Source organism: Pyrus communis, chromosome 5, assembly GCF_963583255.1.
Source record: "Pyrus communis chromosome 5, drPyrComm1.1, whole genome shotgun sequence".
Taxonomy (NCBI): Eukaryota; Viridiplantae; Streptophyta; class Magnoliopsida; order Rosales; family Rosaceae; genus Pyrus; species Pyrus communis.
Window position 1 is genome coordinate 20,556,585 of NC_084807.1, and position 25,224 is coordinate 20,581,808.

Genomic DNA, 25,224 nt, shown 5'->3' on the forward strand with positions numbered 1-25,224 from the left:
TAAAAAATGAAAACAAAACCTGCACATTAAAAAGGGAATTTATTGTTGAAAAATGGCGGATGCTTTCTGTGGCCATGTTTGTACATTATTCCCTTTTATTCAGGGGATGGTAACACTTGGAATTAGATGGGAAGTCATGCAAAAAATTTGCACCCACTGGTACCTCAATGATTTTTCTGCGTCGATGGACAAGGGAAGTTGGAAATTCTAGAAAACAAGATGGCACAACAAATGCAAATGTACAGGTAAATCATGGGGAAAAAATTGCTGTGATCCTCTCGAACGATTTGAAAGAAACCTGCCATCATGGTTATTTCTGGCAAATCTCCTAGCTAATGATGAGGCCGAGGCTTCTTTCCTGTCATTACAAAAGAAGCCTTCGGATATCACTGAAGTTTGAACGTAAAGCTGAGAGGAACGAACCTGCAGGATAGATTGGGATTGTCTCATAAGAAAATGTGAAGAAATCAAATGTATCAGCACAAATTATATTTCGTATCCATTTTTGGTTTTGAAGTTTCAGTTTGGAAGAAGATTGTAGCATTACGCACCTCCAACTTTTCCGTCAAATACTCGATGATCAGCCGATAATGTCAAGTTCATTTTGGTGACAACTGCCGGCCTCTCAATTCCTGTGGTGGGGGAAGGGAAATTCACTTCATTTTCCCATTCCATAATGCATCAAATTTAGACTGCTGAGTAGAATGAGCAACAAGATATCTTACCGTCGCTTCCAATCACTGGTTCAACTACTTTGTTGCCTCTGCCAACAGCAAGGATACTGGCCTGAGGTGGGTTTATAATTGCACAGAAATTATCCACTGGAAACATCCCCAAGTTTGACATGCTGCAGAACGAACGAGAAGTATTTCATAACTACTGTATTTGACCAAAGAATGGGTAAAAGCAACTAAGAATGCTATAAATTTCACCTGAAAGTTCCTCCTTGGAATTCATTTGGCTTAAGCTTTCCCGCTCGTGCCTTCTCAGCTAGTTCCTTGACCTGACAAGAAAATATCAACCAAATTGATATTTGAAGAAATGTTAATATGGCTTCACTTCCAAAGGTAAAATTCTAAATGAAAAACATAAAAAATATCATAAACCAGGTTAGATTTTCAACTCCTAATTCTACATAGGGATGACTATTGTATGACTTCGCTGCAAATTTCTCAATATTCCAATTTACCATGAGCATAGCAAGCCAGAGGGGATCACAAGAAACACGTTTCTTAAGTGTTAGCACTTTGGAAAGATACAAGGAAACAAAAAAGGTGGAATCAAGAATGGAAAAATGAACTAAAAAAATGCTTCGATTACTGTAAGTACCTCTGCAGAGATTGCTGATATTGATTTCTGATCTGCATTCTTCACAATTGGAGTCATCAGGCCCTGTAACAGTACCCAATCATAAGAATGGACACCGCATAATAATATTTTCTGTTCATATGAGGTGCTGTATAACAAGTTTAAATACAAAAAAATGGGCAAATTACCTTCTCAGTGGCCACAGCAATTGATATATCAACGGAATCACAAAGAAAGACTTCTCCTTTTTCAGCATCCCAGTAAGCTGTTGGGAATTAGAATAACAAACGTGTTAGCGACGTCTAATATTGATTACAAATCAGTTCCAGAATATGTAAGTGAAACAGAAATAAAAACTCAATTACTTTGGCAAATTCCAATAACCAATATATAGAAGTAAAAAAAACACACAAAAAAATGAAAATTACTGCTTCAACTGTGGATGGAGGAATCTCTAAAAGAAAATATACTCCATAAAAGTGAAAATGTCGTGCACCAATATCAAGAATAACTATCAAAGTGAAAGTTCTATTACCATTTGCTTCCGGTACATTTTTCAGGGCAACAGCTACAGCTTTGATAACAATGTCATTAACTGAAACTTTAACATTATGCTGTTCTGCAATTAAGGAAACACATAAAAAGAAATTATTTGCTAGATTCAAGAATTCTCAAGGTCAAGAATAAAAACAATTTGAAGTTCATAATCCATACCTATAAGATCCCTTCTAAGAGAAAGAAGAGGGTCCAGTATAACATCTGAATGGAATAAATCGACAAATTTTAGAAAAGAGAAATTTTAATTTGTATTAACAAATGACTTCACCAAATAGTTACATGACCTGATGATAAATATAAATGCGGTATGTTTTGTTTTGATTCTAGCAGTCTAGTAGCTATCACCTGCCAAAAAAAAAAAAAAAAAAAAACCATGAATCTTACAGTATCACCATATATTCAATTTCAACCACAACTTGAACGAAGCAGACATGCAAATAATAAATGATACCACGCTTACAGCATAAAACCATCAAAACCAGTAGGGTGTAATCAGAATAGATATTTTCACTTGACATGTTAAGTACTGAGAAATATTACTGACAAAATTTTTGAAGAATAAGACAGTACATGTGCCACTTACAAATATCGAATCAGGTAGTCTATTATAACTATCATTTTCATTTTTGTCATTATGGATTCTTACTTGGAGAGCCTTTGTAATCATGTTGATTCAAAATGCTGCACCTTGTACCACAAGCATGGCTGGCTTTAAAGCCATGCACATAATGTTGTTGTAATTTGATAGGTACGCGTCCATATAATGAACATTTGAAGAATCGGTTCAAAACTGACAAAATAAATTTTTTTTTTTTTTTTTGTCCAAATCTGAATATCAAGTCAATGAAACCTACCTTGCGGATTTGACTATTGGGAAAATCTTCAAAAGAATCTGTCTGTTTTGAAGGCTTTGACTTTTGTGGTTTCGGGACATGAGCACCTGATGCCTTTGACGGTGATGGAGTAGTCTTTTCTTTGGATGAAACTTTTGAAGACCCCATTCCTGACTTGATTGCAGCTAAAACATCCCCTTTCAGCAATGTACCATGAGGACCTGATGCCTTCAGCAATGCTGTATCCAATCCATGTTCTGTAATAAGCAACTTTGCTGCTGGACTGATCCTTGAAATACTGGTTTTTTCTGATCTAGTTACATCTCCAGTATCCTGACGGACTGGTGTTTCTTCTTTGACAGGTGAACCACTGCTAACAGCATTCTTTACAGTTTCCAGATCAGATGCATCCTCAACCTTGCCAGACAGACAGCATCAGCATTGTCATATATCTAAGACACTAGAATAATTGGACTGTATAAAATGGGAAAGCATTTCATAAATTAACCAATTGACAGACAGAAGTAACAGCCATGTTACCGTGGCTTTAGATGTAAATTATCCTCAAGGACGAGTGAGAGACAGGTCAGAGTCCTACAAGTATCTTTGCACTTACTGTTACTGCAATTGGTTGGCCAACAGCTATATCCTTTGTACCGTCTGGCGCTAGTATCTTAGCCAAGTATCTACAACCAACATTTCATTAATAAGAAATTTTCAAGATTACCCACAAAAACAGCTGCTTCATAAACAATACTAAAATGATTTTTTCCAAGAGATTCACCAAAGCAGAAGCAGAATGATCACGAGAAATTGTTGATACTACTTATTAGGTTAGAACCAAGATTTCTGCAGTTGCACGTGAGCATAAAGTTCAATACTACCAAGGAGATAACGCTTAAAAATGAAAATGAAAATCCCCATTCCTCACGTTTTCGCCATCAGTTACTACTCGGACATTCAAATACTAGTTATCAAAAGAGATGGTTCCTAACCTATTTACAATGTTGAACACATATCGGCATATGTGAATAAGACACTTCATCAAATAGCCGCTATAAGGCATTTCAACTGATAAAGTATGCCTTGACAATTTTTGATCAATTGAAATGTAGACTACAACCAAATACATAATAGAATTGAGACCAAGTGACAATTAGCATAAGCCAAACCAATGGAAAAAGTCAGCATGAGAGAGGAAACAAAAAAAAATTACCCCTCTTCAAGACATTCAAATTCAATGGTTGCTTTGTCTGTCTCTATCTCACATATTATATCACCCACTTCTATCTGTTAGACAAGTAATCAAGAAAACAATTCATGTTAATACCGTCAAATTTTTAACGAATTCAGATGAAAAAATTTCCAAAGAAAATTCAAAACCTTAAATTCATATAACTAACCTTATCTCCTTCTTTCTTTGTCCACTTAAAAATGTTTCCCTGGCTCTGAACAGACACACAGGAATAGCAGCATTAAGTTCCTCTCGAGGTAATTCAACAATAATCAGCGCTTAAAAACTAATCGAAACTTTCTTACCATTGTTGGTGATAAAGCTGGCATTTCAATGACAATGTGAGGAGGAAGTTCTGATGTGTTTATGCCCACAGAATTTGTATCTTGTACCCCCTCTTCCTTTCTGACATTCTGATGTGCTGGTATATCCTCTTTGACCTCAGATCCACCGACCACATTAGCAGGGAGGTTTTGGATATCATCTGCATCCTCAACCTTGTGAATGCACAACAATCAGCCTCTTTACAACTAAGTGCTTGAGTCGTAATCAAAGTAAATGCTTAACATTAAAACAAAAATTAAAGTCTGAAAGATATAGGCAGTAATTAGTATAAAAAAGATGTGAGAAACTATGACAGTTTAACAATTATTAAGCAGAAAGTATATGTGTAGCCAAAGTTTCAGATAGCGGAGCAAGTCAACTTAGCATTATATTGGCTCTTACATTGTCCTGTAGAATGTGATTATGGGCTTTAAATTTTCACTTTACAGGATTAACTGGATAGGATAGTGCTATTCACAAACCCATTTTTACCTCTCACACACCCTTGTTAATTTTTTGCCATTGATCTTCTTCAGTTCATTCGATCTGATGGCCAAAAATTGAGAGGGGTATGTGAGAAATAAAAATGGGTGGGTGGATAGCACTACCCAATTGGATAATGCTTGGCTCTCATTCCAATTTGCTCATAAGGAAATATGGAAATTGGACCCATCATGTGTTATGGACCTTGTGGCTTGAAAGGAATGATTTTTCAAAAGAAGGAATCTCAACAATGGACTTAAGGGGTCCGTAGCCTGACAACTCTTTGAATGGCTACATATGAAACCAGCACGTTCATTGTATTCTTTATTTGAGTTTCTTCCTTTTGTTTCTTTTGGAGAACTATGTATACAGATTGTATAATTAGGTCGCAGCCCGTTTGACACTTTTCAATTAAATACTTATGAATAAAAATAGGGAATTATTATTGGCACTCCAAAAATCCAATTGTGCACCCCAAACATTCTGTAATTAGAAAAGAAAAATACTCTTATGGAGGAGTGCACAATTAAATTTTTGGAGTGCCAATAATAGTTCCCTAAAAATAGTAGGCACGGGTGCGAGTAACTGGACATGGGTCTCCACAAAAAAAATAATAATTAAAAAAGAAAGTTCAAGGCAATCATGGTTATAGAATAATCCACACTACCGTTATTGCAATAGGCTGTCCCACAGGCACATCTTTTGAACCTTCAGGTGCCAATATCTTGGCTAGAAACCTTCAAAACAAAAGAGTAGAATAAAGAAACGTCCATACTAGTTCAAAACATTTTAGATTGTGCCAGAATTGCAGGACTCGAATAGTTCTTGTGCCATGCTGTATAAGTTATAAAAAAGAACATCTTAGAACATAACTACGAATTGAAAAAAGAAATGAAGTCTTTGCAGTTTAACATCAAAGATGATGAAAAATAATGACAAAAGAGACAAAAAGACGAGGAAAAAATATTCTAGTAAAATAACAATTTCATTGTCTATGCCAACACATAGGGAGTGAACAATGGAACTATCTAATATATTACACCAAAGCTAAAGTAGATCATGCATCATTTACTCCACAAATTCAAAGAGATTATAAAAAATACCCTTCTTCAAGACTTTCAAATTCAATAGTAGCTTTGTCAGTTTCAATTTCACATAGTATGTCGCCCGGTTCAATCTGTTAGATTAAACAATAGTCAGGATCAGAACTGCGGAAGAAACCAACATATCGTTATCTGCTCTACCCTAAGAAAGGATATTTCCTTCTGCACTCACTAAACCAGATCACATGAAACATAACCTAGAACCTCATTTTATAAACCCTTTGGTAGAACTTACCTTGTCTCCTTCTTTCTTCCACCACTTTGCAATGTTACCTTGAGTCTACAAGTTAAAATGGTAAGTTAGTAATTATAAAAGAGACAAATAACCTACAACTACTAATAAAATTACGGAGGGAACTTGGCAGATGTTTATGAGTGAATATAGTTTCCCACAACATTACCATTGTAGGAGACAACGCCGGCATCCCAATGACAGTATGCAAAGGATCTGTGATATCAATCAACTTCATGTTAAAAGAAATCATTCATGGACAACCATACACATGCATAATTAAATAAACATCATACACAGGATAAGAATTGGAAAGTCCTCTCTGTCGATAATAAAAGGAAGAACAGGAAATAGGTTGGTAACATTAGTTTTTTTAATTTTAATCACCGACATCTTTTCAGTTTGGACTGGACTGGTAAATTAATCAGTCTAAGTGGAAATTTCGTACCTTGAGTTGAATAATACTTGACACCCGTCAAAGGCTGAAAATGAATAAAGCATCAGTAAATACTTTACCTAAGGGTAGCTGTGTGCCAAATATACATTTCAGACACTAACCTTCAGCTTTGATGGTTTATCATGAACTCCAGTGAGCATGGACAAAGTTGCTGGCCTGATCAATTTAATTATCAGTGCAAGCCAGCAGAGAGAGAAGATGAAAATAATCAGGGAAGCAAAGTATAGCCTAAACTGACAAGACCTTACTTGAATAAGCATGTACATGTATACTGTACTTGATAGTAAATACTTACAAACTAATATACATGTTTAGATGAAAATCTAAACCCGGGTTTTAGTTTCAATTGTAGATCCTAACATGCTGAATTCAAGCCAAATTCCCCTCTTAGGATAACGAAAACAAGTGGTTGTCAAAACAAGCCTCATGTCATTGAAAAATGCAGGCCACTAGTCCTCAATTTAAACATCAACAACTTAAGGCAGTATAAATAACCGTCCTCCCATGCGGGTGGATATAAGGGTGCCAAAAGTATGCATCCATAGCTCAACTTTGCAAAAACAGTGATGTAAAAAACCAAGGACTACAGACCTTAACAGCATATCATCACCAAGCTCAGCAGAATTTTGCACACTGAAAGTACTGCACCATCAAACAAGAACAGAGATTAAATAGCTTGGACATGCAATCGGCTGTAAAGGTATTATATTCACCATGCATCATAAGCTACAACAAAATCCAGTGCCCAGAAGAGTAAGGGAATCAGCATCCAAACTTACTTTAACATCATTGGCCAAAAATACAATAGCACCATCTACTAGTCAAGAATATAAAATTCTAAATGAAGCTTTAAACTATTTTCTACTCGTTTTCTTAAGTTTCATATGTTTTAGGAATCATGAGCATCTTTAGATTGATACATATTCTACATATGTGTCTAAGTACTAGGGGTGTAAAGGTTTATTTCTAGTTTATTTGGTTGGTTCATCTTCCTAAAGTCTACAAAGCTTAGGTGTTCTAGGTCTTGTTCGAAAAAAGTAGCGCTAGCATACAATTTAGGTATGAAGCTAGAGAGTACGAGTGATCAGTTCAGCTCAGAATGCTGAAGTTGAGGACCTATATTCTAGATCAAATTCAATCGGCAACTTTGTCAGCCAGTCGGGTTCAACAATTAACACACTCTACAATTATCAAAATCACAAAAACCCAATGTTATTTCATAAACAGAGAACACACATTTTCATCAATCAGTTAAAAACAAATATTCCTACATTAAAATTTCCAAATTTTCAATCTGAAAAGTAGTTCCTCTAGCTTAAAATGATAAGTATGCCAGTACTGAAGCCACCCCAACACTTACCCGCCGATCCCCAACACCCCAAATCTCAAAATTCTCACAATTTCAATTCCAATTCAATCAAATACCAAATCTTTCAACAATTTCCCACCAACCCATTTCACAAAAATCAATACTTTACAATAAAACCATCCCATACAATTCATTAGATGACCAAATGTATCGTAAGTGATTGGAAAATAAAAAATAAAAAAAAAGGAAGAGAGGGAGAGAGAGGGTACCGAGTGAGTGATCTGGTGGACGAGGAGAGAAGTCGAGCTCTCAGGAGAGACGGCGCGCGGGAGATCACTGGGTGGCGAAGCCGTGAGAGCGCCATTTTTGTTTTCTTTTTCACAGAGAAAAAGAAAGAAACTTTTTTCTTCTTTTTTTCCTCTCAATTTTTTGCTCAAAAGCATATGTTAGGTTGTGACAGATGACAATGAGTGTGACCTGTGTACGTTGGTAGGCTGCAAATTTTGAGTTTTGAGTCCTTTGACCCCAAAAAATATAAGTTAATAATTAAAGAAAATGTGCGCTCTCTTTTAACGACTTTTCCGAACCCACCTAAACTCCCCAAGTTCTAACCCATGTTGTGCACATTTTTTTTTTTATTTATGAAGATTTCAATCTGAACGAAGGAAAAAATTATTCTAGAGATTTCAACCTCAACGAAGAAAAAAAGAATGTCACGCACAATTAACAATATAATCATTCTCCAAACGAACAATTAACACAAAAATTAATTAAAAAACATCCTCAAATAGAACATCTTGAACTAAAACCGGTAGGTGTTCACACCAAACCATCTCAGCCACACATCCAAGTCCAGCATGCGCGAGTCTATCCGTTATCTGATTTGCTTCCCGACGAACATGCAATAACCTTGTATGATGAAAGGAGCCTAGAAAATTATTGATGTTATTAATTAAAGGCCCACTTTATTACTATTCTGTTGTGAGACTAAATAATTCCCTTTCTTTTTTAGTGTAGATAATATCGTTTGTTAAAAAAAAAAAAAAATTATAGGATTTATCTACACAAGTTCTAAATTTCCTTTTATAAGATATATGTTATAAAAAAATTCTTTTGGTTATTAATTTTTGGTAATGTTTTGTAATAGTTTAAAGATAGGGAAATACACGAGAACATAGCTGGTAATAAACTATTATTGAAAGTAAAATTTAGGGAACAGTAAAGCGATAATAATAAGTGAAATATAAAAATGGCGTTTACCTATTTTTTACTAAACTGGGCGTTCTAAAGGACTTATAGTCCTTCTTTGTATTAGATGTTGAAGTATGTCACCACATGACTTAGATTGTCTAACATAGAAACTATGTGAAAGTGATTGTGTTTGCGCCTTGAATTTGATTCTAATTGGCCAACCAAGGAACTTTTTCTCGACCTAGGATACGCTGATGAATGAATAACCAAATGATGTGAAAATGGTGATAGAGTGAGAATTGGTTTAATGACTTAAATTATGTGTGGGATTTAATATGACTAATATGGTCTGATATTAAATTCCTTCCACCTTCAGTTGGACCTCAGATTGAAATTTATAATCAATTAGACCGGATGGTGTAAATTCGGATACAAACATATGGTCTAATGTTGGACTACAACTACTACTAGGGTAACGTTTGAAGATGCTGGATGAAGGGTTCTTTAGATATAGACCCTTGAAACTCCTTTTTTCCAAATAAAAACCCATCTAAATTTAAACATTCAAATAAAATCCAAATTTCATATAGCCTACCATGTAGACAAATATATGACCAACTATTACAATACAATTACAACTTATGCCATAGAATCCTAATTTGGTCAATAAATGTTATTACTCATCCTAATTATGATGAGCAATTAAATCCATATGGATATTTTACCTTTCTTGTATCATAAATATTAGCAACATATATAAATTAATTTACCAAATTTAAAAGAGAAAGACAATCTTGTACGGAAAAAATAATATTGTTTGAATTATGTAATTACCTACATACAAATTAATTTACCTACTTATAAAATATTATACTAATAAACCTGCATTTTGAATCATGTAATTACCTACATACAAATATTATACTAATTTACCAACATTTAAATTAATTTACCTACTTATAAAATATTATACTAATTTATCTACATTTAAATTAATTTACCTACTTATTAATATTATACTAATTTACCTACTTATTAATATTATACTAATTTACCTACATTTAAATTAATTTACCTATTCCAAAAAAAAAAAATATTAGTGATATTAGATAATGTTCGAATGTTGTGGGTTTGTGCTTGTAGGCAATTAAATAAACTTTTAATCTAATGCACATAAATCATGTAGGTAAATTAGACCATTTTGAAAGTAAACTAGACCCTTTAAATTTTGGTTTGATGTAATAGGTAAATTAGACTAATTTGTAGGTAAGAATTGTGCGGAACGTATAGCTTTTGTTTTGTGTATTAGGGATTGGAATATTAGCCGAAGCTATTTTAGGTTTATTGTTGTGTTGGTAGGTAAATTAACTTATATATGTAATGCACAAAATTATGAAATTAGTATTATTATTTTTCAATTGGCACGTTATAACAATTTGAAAGTTAATACATTGAATATACAATGAATGACATGAATTATTTTGTAAAATATATAAAATTAATTAAATGGATATAACAAGTAACTGATCCAAAAACCCTATCTAAGTATTAATAGGGGTAGTTTAGGCATTCGAAAAATACACAATTTGAAAAGTCAAACTTAATTAAAGAATTTGTTTAATTGGAGGGTAGTCAATGGGCTTTATTCAAGAAAACAAAAGGAGATGGGTTTTAGTAGAGGAAAATATAGTTTCAAGGGGTAATATCAAATTTTCAGTAAATTAAATTACGTTAAGTACGTACAAGGAGTATATGCAGCACTGCTATCCACTACTATGTATTTAGTCATGAACGTTGGTTTATATGCCTGCTTATTTAGTATGCCATTGCAGTGCCAATGACCAGACTCTGCATGCATTTTTAATTTTGTGGTGAATCTTCATAGGACTAAACTGAAGAGCTAAAGCTAGTATTCCACATGAAAGCCAATATAATTATTAATTAGGCGGGCTTTCTAACTCTTCTTTCTCGTTAGGATAATGAATCTCCCCGTGAAATCCAAGACCACCAGAAATCTGGTATCAATGGGATAGAATTTGAAGAAAACGAAACCAACAAATCCAATATTTGACATTGTACCCTATTTTCCACGCTCTCGGCTATGCGTTTTGGCCGTTGGATGAGAGGAAATAAAATAATTTTTAATGATATTTCAAGATATTGTCATTGGTGCCACTCAATACTACGGTTTGATATTATTCTTTTTCGCTTGGAAGTGAGAGGTCTTAGGTTCGAATCTCGTGGATGGTGAATTCGATACCAAGTTAGGTTACCCATTGTATGGCTTAGCCAAACTGATATCCTCTTAGTGTAAAATGTTGGAAAATTTAATAATAATATTATTATATTAAATTTATTAATTGAATGGAAATTAGAAGTAGAGCCTTTTGGTAGAAAGATGTGTCTACTTAAATGAAGTGTTGCAACTTTTGACTCTTCATGAATAGTCATATGTTTTCCAAAGAGGTATCTCACATTCTATAAATACGGAAGCCTCCTATAATCACAAGATAACTTTTCATCATACATACATATAGTGCATTAAATATTAGAGAGTCTCATTGAGTCCATATGAGAGAGTTTTCAACACAATCGTGGTTCATGGAGCCTTGTGATTTGGAGTGCTACTATTACAAGGACGTGGTCGTTATATCTTGGGAGACATGCGCCGATCAACCACGAGCACCATAGTGGGGCGTAAACTTGTCTTAAGAACAAAGTGTCTAACACTTGCCTCAATCGTATTTTCAGGTTTTTCTAATCCATTATGTTATGTTCGTTTAACATTAGTTACTCATGTGCATGCATTACTTTGATATATAATTGCATAAATTATTTCTTGATTTTCCATGTGATTTAATATAGCAATTAGACCCTAATTTTTCCAACAATCTTAAGACAAGTTTAAGTTAATGGTTTGATTGTTATGTTTGAGAACAATATTCTATCGTGTATGTTTCTGTGTGGATTTTCTTTTTCATGGTAGAATGTTTTGGTTTCTAGTTTTGCATAAAGCAGTTCATATGTTAACTGTTTCCAAATGTATTGCAAGTTAATTTGATTCAAAAGATGCCAACTTGCAACCTTTCATCATTATTTTGTTCGTTTGTCTTATGCCTTGTGTAGATGGGATGGTTATAGTTAATTGAACCACATAACCGTTACATGTTTATTGGTTTACTTTTATACGTGTTTTAAGTTTGGACTGATAATTTATTTTAGTGCAATGCGTATTGAAAAACACTCTAATTGGAACATATGTCTTGCATATATGTTGAGATATGCATATGACGCGTGTGTGGTATATTTTGTGTGAAGTTATTCTTACAGTTTCGTATAACCATTTTCTTCGACTATTATTCACGAAATTGGTTTGGTTTGTTTTTATATATGATTTATATGTGTATGTTTTAAACTGTTAGGACATGTTTTAAACCATGGATATGCATAATAGGGTTGCAAGCATGTGAATGGTATTTGATTCCGTTAACCTATTTGATCTGATACTTATTTCCTTGAAATTGAGTTGCATGTGTGTTTGTTGAAATGACTATTTCAATTATATTAGCTTCTCTAACTGAAGGGGCATCTAGTGTGAAGAGAAATGTTAGTCGATTTGAATAGACATGTATTATATATATCTGGGTTGCTGAACCAATGCGATTCAGATAGGGTTGTATCTATTCAAATTGAACAAGACGTCTCTTCCAAAGGAAAGCACTTCAGGTTCTGTAATATATACGGTTGATTCAATGACTTACATGGCTAACAATAAGTTACAAGGCTAACAATAAGTGATATGCATGATGTTTGTAAGCTCTTGCAAAATTAAGAAATGTTGGTATATATCTCAGGAGCGATGCATCGTTTGCATTCTAAATGCAGACTCCTTCTTGTGAATGCATAGTGTTGCATTCATCTGGTTTTGACTCTTTTGATGTGTCAGACGTACTCCAGTTATATTAAATACTATGTTTTGACGCAAGGCATGTTGCATAAAACTTCGTGTTTAACAGGCATAACTAAAACTTGCAGTGATATCATGAGTATGGTCATATTCTTGATAGAATTTGACAAAAAGGCATGATCGCTTCGATCGTGGAGTCATTAATTTGGTCCGTCTCAAACTGTAACCTTCGGTTGCAGTGATGGTGCCATTTGAATGGCATCAGTTGGCTTTGTTGTACTTGAAAAGTCACTATATAAAAGTTACATATAATTTTCTAGACAGTAAAAATGGAGGTTTTCAATATCATCTTTATGCCAAAGACGTAAATGGTGATGCATCACACTCATACATGTTCATGAAATGTGGTATAGTTTCAGACTGGTGTCATTTTGGAATTATCTTCCGTAGTGGACACATCTTTAATTGTGAGGCTTGAAAGCCTAGAAGTGAAGAATATATAAAGAGAAAATATCTTCACTGTTTCCTACTTCTTAAGTATGATGAGCGAGTAATTGATAGCATTAAAAAGCAACCACAATGTAAGGGAATTGTGGGGGTGGTTTAGCTATTTTTGAAAAATGATATAAAGTAATTTGCTTCAAGAAAAATGATATTCTTTAATTTAAGGTATTGAAAAGTTAGATACCTTCCAAAAAAAAATACCTTAAATGTGGGGGAGTTTACTCAAGTATTAGCAAATTGCTTACCAAGTCCGAACGCATGTTTGGAGGACTAAATGTTAGAAAACAACTACTCTCGAATGAAATATAATTTCATAAATAGAAATGCGCACCATAAGAGATAGTCATTAACCTAGTGGATCCAATTAATTAAAGGTTTGACTAGAGAATAAGTCGTATCATCGAGGGGAATGGGTTAAAAGCCTACGCCTTAAGAATCGGCATAATGGCAACCCAACCTAGGTGACTGGAAATCCCAAGATCTAGGTTCAAAGGGACAACCGAATTGTGGATGATTCAATGAGAGCATTGCTGAGATAATCTCCTACCCATGTCCTATGATGAAATAGTGCTATATGCAGCGTATTTAGGATAAGCTTTGCTTTTAATGATTCCTATACTTGGAAATAATAAGTGGGGTATTGCAGGATACTCTTAATGGGAAGTCACCTATTTTGAGTGAGGAATGGGGCTGTTCCTATGAGAATTTTTTGAAAGGCTTAGTTCTCTAAGAGCACTTATGAGAAACCAAGAATTGTTTAGGGCCAAAATGAACACAACCAAGCAACCACAAGGTGTCTGGAAAGGTATTGTGTGATTATTATTGTCTTGGTTTACACAAACGGCTGAGCAGTTCAAGACATCGCGTTCACTGATTAGCCAAGTAAATCCGATAGTAATTCACTACGGAAGGTTCAAGGCCAAAAGCCACCTATCCCGATGCGGTACTTTTCCTATTGAATTCTCTCTCTAGTGTCTGCATTGTCATTTGCATGGTATTGAATCAATTTCCATTCATGCGGGGGATTATTGGAAAATTTAATAATAATATTATTATATTAAATTTATTAATTGAATGGAAATTAGAAGTAGAGCCTTTTGGTAGAAAGATGTGTCTACTTAAATGAAGTGTTGCAACTTTTGACTCTTCATGAATAGTTACATGTTTTCCAAAGAGATATCTCACATTCTATAAATACGAAAGCCTCCTATAATCACAAGATTACTTTTCATCATACATACATATAGTGCATTAAATATTAGAGAGTCTCATTGAGTCTATATGAGAGAGTTTTCAACACAATCGTGGTTCATGGAGCCTTGTGATTTGGAGTGCTACTATTACAAGGACGTGGTCGTTGTATCTTGGGAGACATGCGCGGATCAACCATAAGCACCGTAGTGGGGCGTAAACTTGTCTTAAGGACAAAGTATCTAACACTTGCCTCGATCGTATTTTCAGGTTTTTCTAATCCATTATGTTATGTTCGTTTAACATTAGTTACTCATGTGCATGCATTACTTTGATATATAATTGCATAAATTATTTCTTGATTTTCCATGTAATTTAATATAGTAATTAGACCCTAATTTTTCCAACATAAAATTATATCGATGTACTCAAAAAATAAAAAATATTGTCATTTTTTATTTTAAATCATGATAATTATTTTGAGAGATTATTAAGGACTTATCCAAATTAGCTATTCCAATTTGATACGGTTGAGTTTATATGGGATGCTAATCTATGTGATATGATGGAAGAGCTTCAGATAAGGGTGATGAATTATACCTTGGGCAAATGCGTGCATGCACTTGGTGTATTTGAATTGCAACATCAAATCATTAGATAATCTTGGCCGATATTTTCCTACGCCAACCAACACCCGATTGATGACAACAGCTTCAACAAACTTTATTATTTGATAACGGTGCTAGCATGGATAATTATTTCAGTGTGGGGTTGCTGTTACCATAAGGATTGGCTGATCTTCAGTTAGTATGCGGTGGTGATGTGATAATGATAATCACAATGCAAAAATTTAGCAGGTGGGGTGATTTGGTATGTGTTATGCTGAAAGATAGCTTTAGCCTCTCTTGGAATATATTTGGATAAAGAATGGAGGATATGGCATACGAATCAAATTGCAATTCCCCACGTTAGAATTGCAATTAGCAATTTAGCACTCTTCACGAGTATCAGGCCGTGTCAAGCAACTATATGGTGTCTATAAATAAAGGAGGTTTTGCAACATTGGAGGGTTCTTTGGCTCAACACACAAATTAACGCTCTACTCGAAACCCTCTCATATCCTATGAAAAACATTAATTGCTCACTAATCACTTCCTGTTGGCAGATATTCAGTTTGGTTAAACATCATTGTGCTAACAATTGGCGACACCTTCAGTTTGGTTAAACAACATTGGAGTCGTAAAACCTGTATGGCCTAGGAGACCTTCATTTTGGTTAAACATCACTCTCCTATCCTTGTTGGTTATCTATGTCTCGGCGGACAAAGAATTCCCTACTGATCATGTAATCTCATCAGCTTTGGTGAAGCGAGGTGTTCTCAGGTTACTTTGTGCTCGGTACAACAAAAGCCGAACCATTTATTGAACTTCACAACAAGGTTAGCAACCTTGTCTTTAGGTTAGCAGAAACCCTAGGCCGAAAATGTTTCTTCCTCGGCCGTAATGGTTTAGCCATGCTCGGTGCCACAAAATGATTGATAGTTACAATGGGTCGAAATGCAGTTGGTTCACAAGAATGACGTAGTTGGTTCTTACTTACTCGTTTTGTGTGAAACATAAGACTTAGTAGTTTTTAGAGTCAACGGACATGATGGAGCAGTAAGCTTGATGTTTCTAGGTTTGCAAGTTTTTTTTTTTATTTCAATAAAAAACAATATTACTACTTAAATTTATTTCAATAAAAAACAATATTACTACTTGGGATGAAATGAATTGACCAGGAAGAACCTAACCACCAAGGCAATTCGCCACACTTGTTTTTTTTTTTTTCAACAAAAAATATTATCTACACTAAGGAGGAGGGTGTGAGTTTAGTCTTACAATAGGCTAGTAATAATATGATTCAAAATCGCGTTTGACAAGAATTGAACTTAAAACCTCTCACTTACAGGTAAAGAGATACCAATAAACCATAATACTAAGTGACATTTCACCACTTAAAAAAAAAAAAAAAAACTAAGAAAACTAATTACAATCCAAGTTGAAATTTGATTAATTGAGTCTTTATTATGTGGCACATGTCACGCCATTTGAACAGTATCATGTCATTTTCAATATATGTGAAAAAGTAGATGAGTCATTTTATTTATTTATTTTTTATTTTTTTATTTTTTTATTGTGATTGGACATGCTACGTCAGGGAGGAAAACATTATAAGAATAAAGCATTTTAGCTTAAAATGTTCTTGACATTGATAAAACTCGTTACATTGGTCTTTAACATTCTGTTTGGATGAGGAAATTTAAGATTACTAAGAAATTTTAAAATGACAAAAATTGATATGACGGAATTTTATTTTCTAGAATTTGTAAATTTTTCTTGTTTGGTTAACCTAAAAGAACAATGCAATTTGAATACAAAATTCATTACATTTAAACTCTCACTCATAAAAATTGGGAAATGACATCTATTTACATAGAATTTAAACTTGAGAATTGGAGGTCCCAAATTCAAAGTTTTTTTTCCACGTGGAAATTTTAAATTTCTATGTTTATGAATTCAAACAAGAGAAGCATGTCAATTTATAAATTCTGACTTTTGTCCAAATTCCAAGTTTATTTCCCTCATCTAAACATAGTGTAAGATTTCAAATCATTAGAAGTGGTCCTGAGTCTGTCCATCATCAATCATTTTGGTCATTTCATGAAAATTTTTGTTAAATAAGAACCAAAATGACAAAGATACCCTCAATTTAATAGACAATGAGCCAAAATAATTTGACAAAAATTGAGGGTATTTTTGTCATTTTCTTCTTATTTAGCGGAGATATTTTATGGAGGGTCCAAAATGATTGATGGTGGACAACTAAGGGACTAGTTCTATTGATTTTAAATCTCAAAAACTTAAGTAAGGAGTTATGTCAATTACAGAGACTATTTTGACTATAAAGCCTAAGAATAATGCCCGCCATGGCGCAACAACTTTTCCCTAAAATATATATGTTGGTAGCATGTGGTACAATATCATAGTGATTGGGTGTTGAGTTTTTGTATTCTGAGTTCGAAATTGTCTCATCTCCTAAATTATTGTAAAAGTTTTGAACCCTTCCCCTTCTCTTAATGATAATGAAAAAATAATTAAAATATGTTGGTAAAATGGTGGAAAATGTGAACAAATATGATGATACAGTCAAGATAGAAGTAGTCTTGTGACCAAGAAATATATGGTTGCTCATCTTTGAATTTGATATCAAGGATAAAAAAACAAATGAATGTGTTTTTAGTGTTTAAATTTAAACCCTTGATATTAAACCAAAAGATAAAAGACCATTAATCCGTAATCTCCAAGAACGAATAGATCAAGACTTTCATTCAAGATGTTGATAGCCTGATAGCATGTTTCTTCAACATTTTTCGCATTTGCTGATGTCCAATTCGGTGCACTTTCATGTCCGCATGTACTAATTCCTTAGCATAGTCATGTTTCCAACTTAAGTTGTGGCCAATTTCTATGTAAGGACAAATCCGTTTCGTCGTGCGGGATGCTTGGGATCAAGAGGTTAATTAACAGTACTTACCTTTACATTTGAGATACTGTCATGAATTTGATTCTATCGGCCCCTCTTATATAATAGCGATAATTGGAGTAATGTTTTCCAAATTTTAGTCTAATTGGAGCTTTTTATTCTTAGATTAAAGTTTTGTGAATGTAAATACATGAACTTATTTCAACATGAAGTAATGGTGTTTTTGGTTAACCCCGCTTACAAGTAACAACGTTGTAAATCCGTTTCATGCGAGATGTTTGGGACAAATCCCTCACTTACGAGTAACATGTTTTCACCATACGAAACATCATAATCAAAATCATTTATTGTCTTTATCACTATCTAAGTTCATATATGCAAAAAATCATTTAATTTGGAGATATTTTAGTCACTTATATGCATCAAAGAAATGGACAGTTCATCGTAAAGATGCTACTTGTTTCCAAAACTGTCAATTTGTGTGACACAATTGGATGGCTAAACGATCTCCAGATTGAATAAGTTTGCCAGATATAATTTTTAGATGATGATAAAAAGACTAAACAAATCTGATTACAATGTTCGTATGGTAAAGATATATTATTCATAAGTGGGTAACAAGTAGATTCCTCTAGAAAGGGAATGCAAGTATTATCCATTTCAAAAGCATAATAACCGATTAACACTTATGTGTTCTTCCATATTTACCTTTGTAATGAATCTTATCTTTATAGAAAATGTAATTAGTAAATGGAATTAACGATGTCAATTTTAAGGCTTTGCTTGATAAGTTCTTACAATTAAACTCTCGATCCACTTAAATGGAATGCACGTTTAGTTCAATTAGTTTATAACTATATGAAGCGCACATACTATGTGTGTGTAAATATAAAAAGTCTTAAAAGAAAAAAATATGTAGAAAAGAGAGAGATGTTATGATAACATGTGGGTTAGGTTTAAAAAAAAAAAATTATTGTGTAAAATTACATTAATGCTCATGATTTTATTTTGTAATAAAAAATCAAATTGTTTTTTCAGCCTATTTTAGTTGACAAACAGACTTTTGTTAAGTAAACTAAAATGTCATTCATGCATGTGTTGCTCATTTACCCGTTCGAAATAATCCGGCATAATACACCATTCATGCATCTAATTTAATTTATTTTTTCTCTCTCACCATTTGAGCCAACACGTAGCATAACATGGAATACGGCATTGCTTAAGTCAATTCTACTCATCACTTAAAAACTGACTGACCTTATAAACCAGTGAGAAAAAAGAAAAGAAAATTAAGAGAGAGATAAGGAGAAGAGAAGAGAAGAAATACTATATCTCCTGCTTACGTTTCACTTTGGATGATTTTCAGATGAATCAGATCGGAAAAAAGATTTTAATTTTCAATCAAATAATTTTCAGAATCAAACTTTCTTTTCAATTTGTAGAGTTCAGAATATTCGGAATTTTAAGTATCAAAGTTATCTCATAATTTTCAAAACATATTTGGGAACTTTTGTGTATATGCAATTTATTGTTTTTTCTTAATTTTTTGGTATATATTATGGATACATATAAGACAAAATAAAATAGAATGTGTCTTCATAGTATATACACATATAGTCCAATACAAACATCTTTTCGTACTTATAATATTATACTCCTCATTTTTTTAATATATCTGTTTAATTAAAATGACAACTAAAATATAAAACAGATCCCAAGTTAACAATGAACATCATAAATTTGATCACAATGTTCATACAATTATTTAAGTTTTAGATCGGAATAAATTTGACAATTTTATTTAAAAAATAATCGCATTTGTAGTTTGATTACACGATTCATCCCCATTTCTTTTTTTTTTTTTTTTTTTTCTGAATTTCAAATTCGGAACAGAACGTAAGGGTTGAAAAAAAAATTTCTAATTAAACATGCACCCACTTTCACATAATGCATAATGTTCTTTAAAACGCCATTCACACATGGCTTAGGTATGGTTTTACCCTTTTTCCAAAAAAAAAAAAAAAAAAAAAAAATTCAGGTATGATCTTTCCATCAACCATTATCAAGCTGGATCAACCTTAAACCATTAGGAAAATGTGCATTCATGTTACCTTAAATTTACCTGTACCAGCACATAAAATTGTTCAACCTCACACATCCTTACAATATTTGTCACATATACATCGTTTAGTTACAATAAAAAAAATCAAACACTTAACCAAGTCTAATCTTAACGTACAAAAACACTTTTTTTTTTTAATATCACAAGTTCAATCTCTTATTTAGCTCTAAAGTTCACTCAACTCCCAATTAGCCCAACTTCTCAAAACACACACACACACACTCTCTCTCTCTCTCTCTCTCTCTCTCTCTCTCTCTCTCTCATTGAAGTAGACGGACACCAACTCTTTACCTAGAAACAGCTAATTATGCTTAACAATGCCATGATACAAGGACGAGGGGATTTGCCGATTTGGTACAGTTGTGTACAGGGCTCTTTGTCTTCTCCTTAATCCTGTCTTCAATGGATATCATCACAACTTTGTGCTTCCACGTGGTCACACCCATCATACTACCACAAGTTTGATTTGTTAGTTAGCTAGCCTAAGTATACTTCCAATGTCTAACTAGGTACTCCATTATCTACCAAACCCTATCAGCATTAGAGATTAGCATCATATTCCAAAAGCTTCATAAAAAAATCTTCCAGCATTTGCGATTAGCATATCCAAACGCTTAAGAAAAATCTTCCAACCACGCAATGTGCATTAGACATGAGCCACTAATACTACATGGGTTGTCGGACTTCTTGACACTACGTGGTGCCAAGCTAAGTACTTCACTTAACACTATAAAATTAAATTACTAAATTAGAAAAATCTCAAATTAAGTTATTTTATATCATTTTTTTTTATAGGAACGGATCTACAATCTAATGCAAGTGGTTTTCACCGATACATACTAATGGATATTGTCACTTATGCGAGATATATGGTAAATAATTTCATCAGTAAATGTCATACAAATAATATTAGATAATTGCAATATTGAGATCAATGTCAAACAATGCAACTCCTTAACAAAGTCGAACAAACCAGCAAAATCTTGTTTTTAAAAACTAAAGGGTGTTTTAAGTTCGAAACTTCTCCTCCTCCAGTGTTGGAGGATGTTCTCTTGAATACCCTAGTTTAAAAGCCTCGGACTGACGCAGAGCTGCATGTGGGGTCATGAAGCAGTGCATCATATTCCAGATAACGCTCGGGTGTATATACGTAACAGTGGGGTAGTAACTAACAAGAGGTGGACCTAGAGAAGAAAGTGACAAAAATAGCATCTAGATACAATTTTTTAGTAGCACATATTGTTATAGAATAAAAAGAGAAAAGTACAATGGATTTGGATATTCATGTGGAAATTGCAGTAATATGAGTGGCTTTTTCTATACTTTTTATTCTATTATTATCACTTAGATTAGTGAGAAAAAGGAGGAGGGCCAGGGCAGGCTTTCTTGTAGATGAAACAATGAAACTTACAGCATGATGACTTTTTAAGGTTGTACTGGTAGAGACAAATTTTAGTGTATAAACACCAACAAAATAATCCGATTAAACAAGAGGATTATAACTCATTTGGTTAAAAAAATTTCATATTTGTACTTGAAGTCTCAAAATTCAATTGAATTTTTGAAAAGCAGAATCCAACAAACCAAAAAGGTTTCCCATGATCATGCACTTTTCAATCAAGAAACAGAAATCTAACATTTTCTTTAACAAAATAATTAGATCAAAGTTCATATACTTTTATAACATTGGCCATGATATATCCAAAGAATCAAAAGAATAGTGTTTCAATTTTGAATGGTGGTATAATAAAAGAAGTTAAAAGAAAAAAGTTGGTAGTTCACATCAAGTTGACCATTGATCATATCAATCGTGGAGTGAAGAATCACTAAAAAAAACCTTAACCTTTTTTTTAGTAATGACAATCCACCAAAATTTGTGTTCTTAACCTTTCTTGCTGCTGTTGTTCTTGTTGTTGTTGCTGCTGCTGCTGGTTTGATGCAAACACAAACTTGGTTTCTTTGTGGTGATCATCCTCTGAAGGTGCTGGAAGGTTGAGATCCAAATCCAAATTCAACATGTTTTTCTGCTTCCTCATGGGCAGCTGTGGCTGCTGCTGTTGATGTTTATGTTGTTGCTGATGGGATTCAAAGGCGGCTGAGACTGGCGGAGGCGTCAACGACAAGGTTGTGTTGGTGGGTCCAATCGGCGCCCTGTGGCGCCTCATGTGGCCTCCCAAGGCCTGCCCGGACATGAATTCCGCTCCGCAAATCGAGCACTCGTGGATTTTAGGAGAGGACTTGTTGGAGCTCAAAACCAAACCCCTGTTGCTCAAATGGAGAGAAAGTGGAGATGAAGATGTGTTGATGTTGTTTCTGTGGAAAATGTTGTTCTTTAACGATTGCGTGTCTTGATCTTCATCCGACGGGGGCAACAGCCCAATTCCAAAATGCTTGTTTTTGAGATCGTCTCCGATATTCACCTTCAGCTTCTTGTGACTGGCCCTGTGACCCCCTAATGCTTGGAAAGAAGGGAACGTTCTGTTACAAGTCTTGCATTCATACACGTAATACCCTGCCGCCCCTGCCGCCTTGCCTGCGGTGACAGTTGTTGATTCCAAGAATTTTCGACTAGTTGTAGTAATATGATCGTTGGGAGGTTGGTGGTGGTGATTGGGGGAGGAAGAAGCCGCCCGGGATTGGCCTTGCGCCAAAAGAATTAGGCAATTTGCCATGTCCTCCTCTTCTGATTTGCTGTCTTGGAATAATTCAGCTGATGTGGTGGGGGACAAGTTGGTACTATTGATGCAATCGTCGTTGTTTTCGCCGCCATCACCCCCTCCACGGCCGGCCCCACCCTCGGGGGACGATGAGTTTGTTGGGATGGCAAAAGGGATTGGGGATTGGGGCCTCAAGCGTTTTGTGCGCTTACCCTTCATAATATTAATGTTGTTGCTGTGTTGTTCCTTGCACCCCAAGATCATGACATCCTCTTGATGATGATGATCACCACCTGCTGCTTCCATGGCTAATTCCTCCTCCTCTACCTTCAAGAGACTTGGAATTATAGCTTAGAAAAAGAGAGAAGAGAGAGGAAAAAAGAGAGATTTAATTGGTAGGGAGGAAGCAAGGAAAGGAAGACTGTTATTACAATATATATATATAGTGAATATTGACATGTTGGAGAGAGTCGCAATTATAAGGCCATGCCCCTATACAACAGTAACTGTGAATTTAGTCTCCCCCATCTTTTGTTGAGTTTCAAGGTATTTATAAAGGGAAACAATTTCTGCAAACCCCTTTTCTCCTCCTATATGTTTCTATTTAGTTTTGTTCCTTGATTCCTTGTTGATTTACTTAATCTCACAGTTAGGAAAAAGAAAAAAAGAAAAAAAAAAAAAAAAAAAAGAGATATGCATAAAGAGAAATATGGTATGTAAAAGTCACTTCCGTTTATAAAATTGAAATTGTGTTTAAAAATAAATTAATTGAAAAACCAGCAAAAAAAGAAGAGGAGGAGTTGTAATTTTAGAGAGAGAGGTTTTAGTAAATGTATGTGGGATAGATAGAGATTAAGGCAATGAAAGCCAAAAACAAAATCCAGGTATAACGGAAAAGAGAGGCAAATTTAGAGATGAGGAGTGTAAAGCCCCAAAAGAGAAGAGAGGTTGTTAAACGCAAAGTCCGTTTCATGCTCTCTTTCCCACACTTTGCCAACTCATTACTTCTTCACCAATTGCACACACAAAAACAAACAAACCAAAGTTAATGACGTTGGGGTGCATTTTTGCTCACCATCATGGTAATGCTCATCACCTTGGTGAGTTTAAATTTTGAAATTTGTATCTATCCACTACACAGATTTCGAAATTTAAACTCATCCAATAACGGTAAATAAAGTGGTGAGTATCACCATTACTTAAGGTGATGAGCAAAAATATTTCCGTACGTTACCGGGCACCCTCATAATCTAACCTACTCTCACCTCCAAAGCGCGTGTTCTTCACCTTCCATTTTGCCAACACACACTACCAGTAAGTGCCACACCTAGCTAATTAAGCTCTTCACTCCAACAATCAACTTGTACTAGTCCCAAAAATTAGGTGCGAAGTCTAAAATTCTAATAAATTACTAATTAATAAGTGCCCTCAACTTGTTGATTGAGATTTAAGGAAGTAGGACTTTTTAAATCACTTACCTACTATACCAAGTGTATGTTTTTAGCTTTTCTTTTCAGTTAGATGTTAATTTTAAACGAATTAATTAATATTAAGTAAGTAATCTCAATTCCAAATAAATACATTTAATTGTTTTATTTTTTTTTTCTTTACTTGATAAAAGATAATTTTAAAGAGAAAATAAACTTCATTGGCGTACTTGCTTGTTATAACTCATTGAGTATTTTTTTTTTCTTTTACTCTTTAATGCATATTTTGTGTTTAGAGAAACCATATCACATGCATGTAACATAGCATAGTATGTATGTAATAAGTTAGGAAGACTAATACTTGAAATGAAGGAGAATAAGAGTTATAATGTCTTCTTAATTAATGTAAGAATAAGTAATTTACTAATGAAACTTGTATCTGTACTATAATATTTAATGACACATAACGCAAACATTTAGAATTTAAGTAACTTGCACAAATCTGTTATAACAGTATACAAGTCTAAAACGCTTGAATGGAATTCCTGAATTCCACATAACATTGTCTTCTCCGTGTTTATTGATCGAAGTTGAAAAAGGGTGGTGGTGGAGCCTAGAGGTTTGTTAGTCGCGTGTGAGTTTACACTACCACACTTACTAACACGTCTTGTTGAAGATACTGCAAAATACAGGCTGCAGCTACACATGTTCATGTGTACATGCTATTTTATTATTAGAGAGAGAGAGAGAGAGAGAGAGAATTGGAATTTACAAAGTGTGTTGAAGGGAAGCAAGCAAAGCAAAGGCAAAGGCTCAAAGGCAAAGCCCCACTACTTTGCCTCGACGATTTGTGTATTGA

The 25,224-nt window shown here is 34.1% G+C and overlaps 2 protein-coding genes across 2 annotated transcripts; both read right to left on the reverse strand.

Annotated features, from left to right (window-relative positions):
* Nucleotides 1–20: 20 nt before the first annotated feature.
* Nucleotides 21–8,276, reverse strand: LOC137733847 (dihydrolipoyllysine-residue acetyltransferase component 1 of pyruvate dehydrogenase complex, mitochondrial-like). Its single transcript, XM_068473040.1, has 22 exons — nt 8,111–8,276; nt 7,124–7,174; nt 6,634–6,688; nt 6,524–6,557; nt 6,245–6,291; nt 6,079–6,123; nt 5,844–5,917; nt 5,408–5,477; nt 4,239–4,430; nt 4,103–4,147; nt 3,916–3,989; nt 3,316–3,385; nt 2,721–3,116; nt 2,151–2,211; nt 2,023–2,067; nt 1,844–1,927; nt 1,497–1,573; nt 1,330–1,392; nt 933–1,003; nt 726–847; nt 552–632; nt 21–423 (listed from the first exon to the last, which is right to left on the reverse strand). The coding sequence occupies exons 1-22, from the start codon at nt 8,203–8,205 to the stop codon at nt 365–367; spliced, it is 1,911 nt and encodes a 636-aa protein (XP_068329141.1). The 5' UTR covers nt 8,206–8,276; the 3' UTR covers nt 21–364.
* A 13,555-nt stretch (nt 8,277–21,831) lies between these two features.
* Nucleotides 21,832–23,442, reverse strand: LOC137735689 (zinc finger protein ZAT5-like). The gene has a single exon (XM_068475133.1). The coding sequence runs from the start codon at nt 23,242–23,244 to the stop codon at nt 22,132–22,134; it is 1,113 nt and encodes a 370-aa protein (XP_068331234.1). The 5' UTR covers nt 23,245–23,442; the 3' UTR covers nt 21,832–22,131.
* Between the last annotated feature and the right edge of the window lie 1,782 nt (nt 23,443–25,224).